This window comes from Pelophylax lessonae (assembly GCF_965119305.1).
Source record: "Pelophylax lessonae genome assembly, chromosome: 7".
NCBI classification, from domain to species: Eukaryota; Metazoa; Chordata; class Amphibia; order Anura; family Ranidae; genus Pelophylax; species Pelophylax lessonae.
This window is the reverse complement of record NC_138774.1, coordinates 84,823,962-84,836,231: the sequence shown is the minus strand read 5'-3', so window position 1 is coordinate 84,836,231 and position 12,270 is coordinate 84,823,962. Positions and strand designations below refer to the sequence as shown.

The 12,270-nt window shown below is 47.0% G+C and overlaps 1 protein-coding gene across 1 annotated transcript in view; it reads right to left on the bottom strand.

Moving 5' to 3' along the window:
* Positions 1 to 11,199, bottom strand: part of TIMM50 (translocase of inner mitochondrial membrane 50) — a 74,655-nt gene extending 63,456 nt beyond the window's left edge. The window contains exons 1-3 of the mRNA XM_082262505.1: positions 10,857 to 11,199; positions 3,645 to 3,789; positions 3,008 to 3,039 (exon numbers count right to left, since the gene is read on the bottom strand). Of these exons, the coding sequence (XP_082118631.1) occupies positions 3,008 to 3,039; positions 3,645 to 3,789; positions 10,857 to 11,006 (327 nt within the window). The 5' untranslated portion in view covers positions 11,007 to 11,199. The remainder of the gene's footprint in view (positions 1 to 3,007; positions 3,040 to 3,644; positions 3,790 to 10,856) is intronic.
* Between the last annotated feature and the right edge of the window lie 1,071 nt (positions 11,200 to 12,270).

Here is a 12,270-nt window from a genome sequence, read left to right as displayed (position 1 = left end):
GGCACCGCTCCAGACAGAACCCCTCGCCATTCAAATGGGTGGCTGCCAGCTAGGAGGAACACTGCAACTTGGGCCGAGACCTGGTCGCGTGCGACATTGCAAGGCATTTAACTCGCAGGCCAGCCCCCATCCAGTGGCCCGGCCGACCTAGCGCAGAGCTGAGGTCTGCGCACGCTCGCTGGCCAAACAGGGGTGACCACTGGATTTAGATTATTCAGCCTGTCGCCCAGTCTGGCAGTTGATTGTAGACCTCACAGGAACAATCCAGGAGAAAAAAATTCTATCTAAAAAGAAAAATAATTGCCAGGACCAAAGATCACAGCAAGGAACTAGATCCTTACTCTTGACTAGGCAGAAAAAAAACTGAGTGGCTATAGCACAGAGAGGGAGTATACCCCCTGGGACTGCCCATGGGTGTAGCCAGAACTATTTTCTGCCTAGTGTCCTACTCCTGTAGGGGGCAGTATAACCCAATGGTTATGAATATCAAAAGCTGTGTCCGTCAATGAACAAAAGAGAAAAAACACAATATTTACCACAATGTTTTTTTATAATGTGAAAGATGTTACGCCGAGTAAATAGATACCAAACATGTTACACTTAAAAAATTGCGCACTCTTGAAATGGGGCCAAACTTTGTTACCTAAAAATTTCCATAGGCGAAACTAACATTTTTTACAGGTTACCCATTTAGAGTTACAGAGGTCTTGTGTTAGAACGAGAGAAATAATTCTAAAATTCACAGTGATAACTTACACGTGTGGGTTGAATGTCATATACATATGTGGGCGTGACCTATGTATGTGTTCGCTTCTGCGTGCGAGCACGAGGGGATGGGGGCGATTTAAAAACCTTTTTTTTTTTTTTACATTTTCTCTTTAATTTTTTGATCACTTTTATTCCCATTACAAGGAATTTAAACATCCCCTTTAATAGGAATAGAGCATGACAGGTCCTCTTTACAGAGAGACCTGGGGGTCTACAAGTCTCAACATCTCTCCTCTCTGCTGGAAAGGGAAAACAACAAAACAAACAATCGATCTCAGGCTTTCTAGCTATAAAAACGGCAGCATTTACATCTGCCGATGCAGGAAGCGACGTCATGACGTCGCTTTCAGCCTCCGAGGGTCATAGGGATGGCCAGGGACATTCTGGTCCATGGCCAGCTCTTTGGTAAACCACCACCACCAGCAGATATATTCTCCAGGTCCCTGATCGCACGGGAAAGACCAAAGGAGCACGAGAGGCCTGCGGGGGCTTCCCCTCCAGCTGCCTGTAAAAGCAATCAAGCAGCTAAACAGCTGCTATGATGGCTTTTACATGTAAAGGAATTGCCTGCTGAGAAAAATTTAACCACCTAAATTCCAGGACGTCACATGACATCAACCTAGGGTTAAGTAGCTCCGGCAACAAGTTTTTTTTTTTTTTTTTTTTTTTTTAGGAAAAAATGTTTAAACTATTTATTTCTGTAAGCCGGCAGTGTAATATGCTTTAACCTAATCCCTATAACTGCCTCTTTTTTTTTTACTGGGCAGCTTGACTTTTAAAGAGTAACTCCAAGCTAAAAAGTTTAACTAAAATCTGATGCGGAATAGTAGTAAAATCTCTGGCATTGTATGCCACCTCCTGGATTTCTGAGATATATTCATTATTTACATTTTCATTGCTGCTGGGAAATATAGCTTTCACTATGCTTCCAGCCTTCAAAGAGACTCGTGGATCCCCTGCACATCAGCCGCACTGCCAACCCCAATGTTCATTGACAGAATGCTCGTGAATGGGTTTGCATTCCGTGAGTGGATATGAAGAGGGATGGGAAAATGATAGCGCTGCTGTGAAGAATTGCCTCAAGTCTCCTGTCAAGAGTGATGGGAAGAATCACAAAACTATATAATGAAGAACAGGGAAAGATTGGTCTAGGCAGTGGAAGACACCAGCACCGCATCCCAATAATACTACATACAAGAACACAACAGCTGGTTTTTCCAGGTGCCAATACACTACACAACATTTTGATAAATTTTTTACAACAATTTTATTAAGAGCCGGTTCACACTAATCCGACTTGTCAGGCGACTTGGGTCGCCTGACAAGTAGCTCCCAATGCTGTGCAATGGAACCATTCTAATCAGAGCGACTCAAGTCACTCCGACTTAGAAAAAGGTTCATGCACTATTTTTTGGCAAAGTCGGAGCGACTTGCATTGATTTCTATTATGAGAAGTCGTTTGCAAGCCGAGATGAAGTCGCGCTGCACGGGCGACTTTGAGCCAGATTAGCATGAACCAGCTCTAAAACAAAAATGTTAAAATCCCATAAAAACCTAAACAAACATAAGTGGTTCAGCTACAGTATTAGTTCCATATGGGTCTCTTCACTAACAGCTTGCAATGGTAACCTCTACATGTTTCACCTTGATCGGCTTCATCGAGAGGAATATTACTGTCAGAATCAAACTGTATTGAAAATACAAGCTACAGTTTGATTTTGACAGTGATATTACTCCTAAAGAAGCCGAGAAAGGCCAAACATGTAGAAGTTACCATTGCGAGCTGTCAGTGAAGATACCCGTGTGAAACTAACACTGTAGTTGAATTACTTAGGTTTGTTTTTTTGGGGATTTTACCATTTTTTGCTTCAATAAAGCTGTTGTAAAACAAAAACATTTTTACCTGGAAAATTCAAAAACAGTAAAGTTAGCCCAATTTTTCTGTAGAATGTGAAAGATGTTACGTTGAGTAAATAGCTACCCAACAGGTCACACTTTAAAGTTGCGTCTGCTTACAATTCTCCATAGGCGACGCTTTAAACGCCTTTACAGGTTACCAGTTTAGAGTTGCACAGGAGGTCTGGTGCTGGAATTATTACTCTCGCTCTGATGTTTGCGACAATATCTGTGTGGCATGATAACTGTTTACACATGTGTGTGGGAGTAACGTATGCGTTCGCATTTGCATGTAAGCACGGTGGCATAGAGATGAAGAGGGTAAGTGTAGTAGATTCTTTACCTTGTTACCTTGCTCATCCACAGAACTGCTACCTGCAGGAAGAACACAGGAAATTGAGAAGACATCACAAACAGCAACAGTAAAGATGTGCCAAGTGCACCAGAACATATATTAGTAAGAGGACTAAACAATAAAAGCTGAATCCTCATTTGTGGCCATAGTTTACAGCTGAACTCCAGCCTTCCCTTCAGGCTTGTATGGTTGCACAGGCTCTATACTGTAATTACTAGGATTTCACTGCACACTGGAGCTTATGCAACAAGTCAGCTAGAGCCCACCTCATTTCCTGACTGGAGGACGTCTAGCACTATCTGCGATCCTCCGCTTCCAACCAGCCCTCAGTCTGAGCCTGTGAAAGTAGGCAAGTGTTTACCGATTATCTGTACAGTGTGTCTGCGCTGACTGAAATCTCGCCCACTCACAGTGACCAAACCAAGGAAGCTGAACGGCACAGAATCACCTGAAAATAGGCTACAGTCCCACTGAGCATCCCTCTGCAAAACCTCAAATCTTCCCATCAGGGATTTTATAAAACCCAGATTACTGCGCTGGCTTCCTAACAAGCACAGCCGTAATGATTCCTTGTTACTAGTAAAAGCTTACTGATAGCTAATTATATATAAAACTGTGAACTCACCGAAGGTATAAACAATAAAGCCGCTTCCCACGACTCCAAAAATTCCCGCTGTCCTCAAGAGAAATTTTTTGGCTCTTGCTTTATTTTCTTTCTGCTTTTTCTGCTGTTCCTCAGAGTCGGCATTGGCCTGGGGGTCCTCAGACGCCTGTAGATTGAAAACACAACACTGGTGGTCAATATGAGGAGAGTAGTGTCTTAAGAAAATGATGCCAACCCCCAGGGCGAAGACTGAACAACAGAAGCTGTGGCCAGAGAGAAATTTTTATTATTAGGACATCATTACACACACATTACAATGGAAGAAGGGCTAGTGAAGGATGTGGAATATTACTCGTGCCTGCCCCTTTGGAGAAATTTCCAAACACTTCCTGTCCTACTGATACCATGGATATGGAAAGTCTCTCCACCGAGATCAGCAGCAGCAATAAAAACCTGGCAGGAGTCCCAACCTTTCCCTATTTTCTTATACTGAATATGCTAAACGTAAGGTTAACATATTGATATAATATTTATTAGGATTTTTTTTGTCTTGAAATTAGACGATTAGCTGCCAAAATTATGAAGTAATAAAAAGCAATATTTTCTCAGGGTCTGGGAACTAAACTCTAATCCTTTTTCAGCCAAGAAAGCTGCCATCTTGGCCTCTGTCTGATCGGCAGCTGCCATGGTGCTGCACATGTGATCAGCTATGGCACCAACCATTTGATGGTTTGACAGTTTGGTTGAGAGCACAAGCAAATGTGACAGCTAGCAATCTGGGCATGCTGGGAATGTAACCGTTTTCTGAAACTGATAAATCAATGCGTTTAGTTTCTCTGTAAAGCAGAACTAAACCCATCAATTTAACTATTTCAAAAAACAGTTACAATCCTGGCATGCCGAGATTGCTAACTGTCACATTTGCTTGTGCCCTCAACCAAACTGTCAAACCATCAAATGGCTGGTGCCATTTGAGAAAAACAGCCTTTTAAAGCGGAGTTCCAGCCTTTTCTGTGCTTATTAAAAGTCAGCAGCTACAAAAAGTGTAGCTGCTGACTTTTAATAAACACACACTCACTTGTCTTAACAGTCCAGCGATGCAGCTGCTCGAAGCCTTGATCCTCTCCCTCTGATCTCGGCAGGGCCGGCATCACTGGTGTGGGCACCCGGCTGTGACAGCTTGTGGCTTCACAGCCGGGTACGTACTGCGCATGCGCGAGTTGCGCTGCGCGTCTTGATTCGCCAGCAAGCTTCTGGGACCTCTGACATGTCCCAGAAGATTGCAGGGAGGGAGAGGGAGAGGAGAACTTCCCGAGCGGAAGTGGGAGCGGGTACCTGTCAAAACTAGGCACCCTCCCCCCCCCCCCCCCCCCCAAAAAAAAAAAAATGACATGTCAGGGGGTTAGGACTACCTAAAGCGGAAGTTCCACTTTTGGGTGTAACTCCGCTTTAATATCAACCACTAACCTATGTATGGTACTAGCTGTCTGCAGGACAAAAAAACTGTATTGAAAGAGCTCTGCATGTACAGGGAAGCAGACATCTTGATTTTTAAACATAATAGATTGAATAATCACAGAATGTTCCTTAAACAAACACAATATGAGCTTTTCAGTAACTGTTTAGTTACCTTTACAGTTGGTTGATTGCCCCCCCCCCTTAACCACTTCAGCTCCGGAAGATTTACCCCCCCTTCATGACCAGGCTGTTTTTTGCAATACGACACGGCATTGCTTTTACTGACAATTACACGGTTGTGCGACGCTGTACCCAATTAAAATTGTCCTCCCCCCCCACAAATAGAGCTTTCTTTTGGTGTTATTTGATCACCTCTGCGGTTTTTAAAAAAGGGACAATTTGGAAGGCAAGGATCCATGTTCCTGCTTTGCAGAGACAGGATGGCAACCTACCTTGTTTACATAGGCAGATCACCATTTTACTGTGCTGAACAGTCGGCGGACAGAGTCCTTGGTACCCGCTGCTGGGCTTCTGCTGTGTGTGTGATCACAGTGGGAGCGGGTCACTGGAAGCGGCACGCCCCAGACCCAGAAGTGTCGGATCACGTACTAGGTATGTGATCTGCCGCAGAGTGGCCACCCTGCCGCAGTATATCTATGGCGGGAGATCGTAAATTGGTTAAAGCTAAACCCCAGGAATTCAGCCACTTTGAAAAATGTGCAGGTGCACTATGAGTTAAAAAAAAAAAAAAAAAAGTATAGCCAAAGTCAGCCTAAAGCCCGTCGTCATCTGATGTCACAGCAACACTCCAGTATCTGGCGGGATCCTAACTATAATCCAATATAGGATTTGCCCAGCTGCCCGATTGATACCTGAGAGCTGAAGCCACCCCTTCCCCAGCGCAGGTGGGGCAAGCTGAATATTGGTGACTGACAGTCGTTGCTCCCCAGTCTCTCTCCGATTTTTTTTTTATTTATTTATTTTAACAAGAATGCTTTTGGAGTAAAAATCTATCTAAAAAATAATTTTATTATTTAAATACATCAGGGCTCGACAAAGCCCAGGCGCCAGGTTGCCATGGAGACCAGAAATCGGGTCCCGGCGCCCGGGCTCCCACCAGCACACCCACTGCTATCAGTGGCACCAGGCACAAGCAACTCCTTGGGCAGCTGCCCACTAAGCTCCTCCATTAGCTGCATATCACATCTACCTTGCGAGGGGGGGGGGGGGGGGGAGTGATAATTGGGCAGCTTCTCCCCTGAACATTGGCTTGAGCTTCCTGCCCCCTTTTGACCATCCCCTAATGGGAAGACGAGCTGGGGACGGTGGCTTCTCTGATTGTCCTTGCCATCTCTCTGGCTAGCCATTACATGGAGGAGCCAACAGTGAGCCTCGGCTCTGTCTGATGGCCGAGAGTGATCTAGCCAAGACATGCAGGGAGGGCAGCCCGAAGTGGGGCCGGGAGACGGCCAAACTACTTCCCAGGTGAGAGGAGACTCCCCAGGGGCCCCACCAGAGGGGGGCGGGGGGCAATGTGTGCCAGGAATATATGACTCTGACCACATGGTCCAAGCAATAAATGTTCTCTGCCTGATGTGTCCTGGAATTTTAGGACAGGCAGCATAGAGACCCCCTCCCCCATTAGATCAGAGTCACTTTATAGTTGCACCCCCCCCCCCCCCATTAGATCAGAGGCCCTTCTTAGCGCCTCCCTTAGAGACCTCCCATTTTATCAGAGTCCCCTTTTAAAGCTCAACGTTTGGCCAATCCCTGTCGCTGTAGACAAAGCCCTACCAGTCAAAAAACTGGCTTCTGTGAGACATGGGCTTGCTCTGTGTTTATGTTGGGAGTGTGATCCTCTTGCTGAGTCGCTTTATAAAATCAGTTTTATTTTTGATGTATCTGTTATATGGTTTCTGTACTTACTTTGTGATGCTTTAAATATAGTATAAAAAAAAAAAAAAGAAGTGCTCCTAACTTTTTTAGCTGGCTCCTAAATTCAAAGCAAATTTGTCAAGCCCTGGGATACATTAATATTTCGTTTATGCAGAATGAAATGGAGCTCAGTTATGTAGCATGAGGCTGTATATTCTGCAATATTTACATTTTTGGTAAACTCATTCAATGAATCCAAGCTCTGCAAGCTGAGATAGCATGCACTGCATTGATGCATTCACACAATTTCACAGTAACCATGAGATAAAACAAAGTTCAGGAATATTCCTTTATCCCATGGTTTTGCAAATCCATGTACACTACAAACTGTACGATTGAATCGAATCAGTTCCGATATCGCTGTTTTACTAACCTGACAGCTTATTATTCTAAATAAGAAATCTTAATTTTGTTTGCAAATATTAAAGATTCTAACTACCAGAAAGAATAAGTCCTTATATTTAAAGAGCATCTGTCAGTTCAGATCCATCATGGCAGTGCCTGTTAGCGGACATCCACTCACCTGCTTCCCTCACCTTGTTGTGTCACTGCCACATCACCAGCCGTCCCATTAAAATGAATGTTGGTGAGTCAACAGTGGGTCAGAGGAGGAGCTGCTGCAGGGCAGATGACGACAGTTGTTCTTTAAAAATTATGATTTAAATCACGCCTTTTTACTAGTGATTTAAATCAAATCCACCCTGATTGAATTGCTGAAATAAAATTAACTTTTTGATGATATTGTAATATTTTGAGATGCACCCTGTAAGTGAGAAGTGCCAGAGGTGACCTGGTAGTGTTGCCAACCTACCAGATTGAAATTTACTGAGGACACCAAACATGTACTGGCACAGCCAAGTTTTTACTGACATTTCCAAAAAGTTACAGTTTTAAGTGCAACTTTCAGTATTTAGGTTACAAGCAAGTACAATATGCAATTAGCAATGTGATTTAGTTCTGGTTCACATTGGTGCAATGTGGGAACCCTGCAAATCCACTGCGGGTTCCCGCATCGCACACAACTCACAGGCGGTTCACACTGCCATATGCAAACTGCTGGGAGTGTCAATACAAAATGAATGACACCCCCAGATCAGTTGCATATCGCAGTGCAAACTGTCCATTTTGACAGGAATCGGATCGCAAAGGTCTGAACACCCATGCGATCCAATTCTGATGTGGACCGAAAAAAATAAAAGGGTCCTGCATGAGTTTGGTCCGAATACAATACAAATTCAGCCATACAATCTGTATGACTGAATTTGCATCGCACCAGTGTTGCCAACCCCCCGGATTGAAATTTACTGGCAGAACGCCAAAATTTACGGACGGCACCAATTTTTTACTGGCACTGCAAAAATTTACATAAAATAGGCGTTTTCAGTGCTAAACCGTGCAAATATGCATAATTAAACTATAAACATGTAGCTAGTGCTATTAGCAATGTGTTTAAGTTAAACAAAAGTCATAAACCATATTTCTCCATTTACATGAAGGTCAGATTAATATAACCCAGCCAGTACAGAGTTGCTCTGGTGACCAGAAACCACCTTACATCAGAGTCCACTGCATTCTCCTTTACATCAGAGTTCCCACTTACATCAGGGTCTGCAGCATTGCCCTTTACATCAGAGCTCCCTTTTACATCAGGGTCCACAGAGTTCCCCCTTCCACTGGTACAGGTGGTGGTCAGAGACTGCGGCGGACATGGTACAGGGGGGGTGGTCAGAGACTGCGGCGGACATGGTACAGGGGGGGGGTGGTCAGAGATTGCGGCGGACATGGTACAGGGGGGGTGGTCAGAGACTGCGGCGGACATGGTACAGGGGGGGTGGTCAGAGACTGCGGCGGACATGGTACAGGGGGGTGGTCAGAGACTGCGGCGGACATGGTACAGGGGGGTGGGTCAGAGACTGCGGCGGACATGGTACAGGGGGGTGGTCAGAGACTGCGGCGCACATGGTACAGGGGGGTGGTCAGAGACTGCGGCGCACATGGTACAGGGGGGTGGTCAGAGACTGCGGCGCACATGGTACAGGGGGGTGGTCAGAGACTGCGGCGCACATGGTACAGGGGGGTGGTCAGAGACTGCGGCGGACATGGTACAGGGGGGTGGTCAGAGACTGCGGCGGACATGGTACAGGGGGGTGGTCAGAGACTGCGGCGGACATGGTACAGGGGGGTGGTCAGAGACTGCGGCGGACATGGTACAGGGGGGTGGTCAGAGACTGCGGCGGACATGGTACAGGGGGGTGGTCAGAGACTGCGGCGGACATGGTACAGGGGGGTGGTCAGAGACTGCGGCGGACATGGTACAGGGGGGTGGTCAGAGACTGCGGCGGACATGGTACAGGGGGGTGGTCAGAGACTGTGTACATAATACAGGAGATGGTCAGAGCCTGCGTGGACATGGAAGTGCCCTCCTCACCCCCTCACAGTAGTTTCTTCCTCTGTCCCCCTTCATGTTAGCTCCCCACATCAGAGTCCTCCTCCTAAGTCCCTTTCACCTCTCCATAGCCATATCAGTGACATTACTGCAGAGTGAAGCTGTGACACTGCCTGTGCTGTGGAGAGGTGAAGGAGGCACAGGAGCAGGACACTGATGTCCTCTGCCCCCTGACTCCAGTCTGCTGCGCTGCCTGCTAGCTGAGTGTCGGAGGCTCGGAGCCCCACTCACCAGTCCTCTGCTCTTCTCTCTGTGTGCTCTGCGGCTGCCTCTGCTGCTCTGTCCACTCCACCATCCGATCCGTCCAGCTGCATCTTCTAGTAGTCCACTGTCTCCACGTCGAGTCCACATTGTGTCACTGTCACTCACTGGCGCGGTGGCGCCTGGAAAACTCAAATGACGGCAGGGGCGGGCGCAGGCAGTCTGTGGTACTCGTCTGGCGATCTGAGAGAGAGAGAAGAACTCGGGGATCTCCGGAAATGCGCGCTGCGCATGCGCAGTTCTGACCTTGCCGCCGCCGTAGATTTACTGGCACTTTTCTCCTGCTACAGGCATTTACGGGCAGGAGAAAAGTGCCCTGTTTTTACGGGCTGTCTGTAAATCTACGGGTGGTTGGCAACACTGCATCGCACAGACATCGCATGAGATTTTCAGAGCAGTGCGCTCCGAATCACAAGCAATGTCTGACATCTCTATAGTGTGAACCGGCACTTAAGGCAAAAATTTCTTATTTTATTTTCGCTATAGTAAGTAGCTCAGGGCCAGGACTCTCTTTATTATAATGGGTGTCACACAGAAGAAATGGACGCTCACAGTGACAGCAGTACAGATGATGACACGTCTCCTCCTGAGTCACAGTAACAGTCTCTCTCCCCATGTTAGGTGACACTTCAGTCCATTCTGGCCCAAGAAGCACTGACAGACCCGTTCCCAGCATGCCTTACTCCCCTCCCACAGACCCGCCCACGAGGCTCCGCTTTCCTGCACTATGACATCACAGGACAGGCTCAGGCACCGCCCATGTCAGACAACACACTGTATCAGGCACTCAGATGACCTCCATAAGCTCTGGACCGAAACTTTACATGCCGAGCATCACAGCCATATTTTTTACTGGAAACCTTTTCCTGTCACTGGCATTTACTGTCAGGAGAAAAGTGCTTGTTTTTTACTGGCTGCCAGTAAAATTACTGACAGTTGGCAACACTGCCTGGTCTTCCATGGGTAATAACTGCAATGAATGGACCTCCCCTGACCTCTGTGTACAGGACAGGAGCACTGACTGCTTCCGGCAGAATCCCTCCAATCCCGGGCCAGATGACAGTTACATAAGAATGGGGCACAGAGGTCAGAGGTCACAGCCACATGGAGGTCAGGGGTCACATGTCTCTCACCTCCTGTTGGTTCCGCAGTTTGTCCTGCAGTACAGCCCCAGTCAGGCTCCCCCCGGGCCCGGAGCTCAGCAGCCGACATCCCAGCAGTGCCCGGGTAGACAGCAGAAGCCGCCCCGTCCTCCCGCACGCAGGCACCAACGAGGCCGCCATCTTCCCCACACCGCACACACCGGCCAATCAGAGAGAAGCCGGTCAGCGCGTCACCCAATCAGTAGCCCTTTGCGGCACAACCAATTACAAGGTGCGGACCCTTCGGCCAATAGGGAGACCGATTGAATGCCGCACAGCTCGTTAGTTTACGGCGCAGTCTCAATGTCAACGCCTGGCGGCCATGTTTTGTGTGGCAGCTGAAGAAGGCTGTCAGTACACGTGGGGGGAGGTGCCCGATGGTGATGGCCCCGCCCACTCACAAGAATGTCATTGTCAAGCTGAAATCTGTTCCAATGTAAATGGTGCATGAATAGGAAGCAGAAGAATCTCCACTGTCATCCTTCATTCATTGTCTTCACCTGTCTGTGAACTGACAGCAGCATATGCCTGGATATATAGAAAATACATTCTGATAACCACTTGTTTGTTTACCGGGGACATTTTTTAACACCTGTTAAATCTGCATTTTATTGTCAGAAATTACTGATAACATCCCAAAATAAGTATATATATGTTCTGAAAGCAGAGGCCCGGGGAGTGGGAATAAAATAGAGGTAGTTACAGCTAGGGATGGACTGATTATCGGCAATGCCAATATGCACTTTCCCTGATATATCGGAATCGCCCCCTGAGGTTACCGATATTGCCGATATTTCAGAAAGTGCTTGTACTGGAATAATGCCTGCAGATAGAGGCATCACCCCGGTATCGGTGTCCATAGCCGACGGTCGGCTGACTTGTAATGACAACCGATGCGGCTGAGAAGCCACTCGGCTGTCATTACAAGGAGCGGGAGGGGATGCCCCCCCCACCCCCTTCTGCGGCTCGCCCGGGTCTCCCATCTTACCGGCAGACCCGGGCAACCAGCCTGCACGGCCGCCAAAGTCCTGATCAAAGCCACATTCGGCTCTGATCGGGTCTCCATGTAAAAATAACATCACTTCCGGGTACTCAGCGCCAGACTTAAAAAAATGACAGCATTCAAAACAGCAAACCTTGGCGTTTTGAATGCTTTTAAGTGCAGAGGAGGAGTTTGGGTCTTTTATACCCCCAGATCCCTCCACAAGAGTACCTGTCAAGTGAGAAAAATAAAAAATAATTTTTTTTTAAATGTACGAAAATATCGGGCCATATCGGCTGATACCGATACGCAATGACCAAAATATCAGTATCGGCAATGAATAAACGATATTGGTCGATCCCTAGTTGCAACCTCTTCTGTTGCACAATCATAGGTGTGCGCAGCCCATTGCATTAGGGCGTG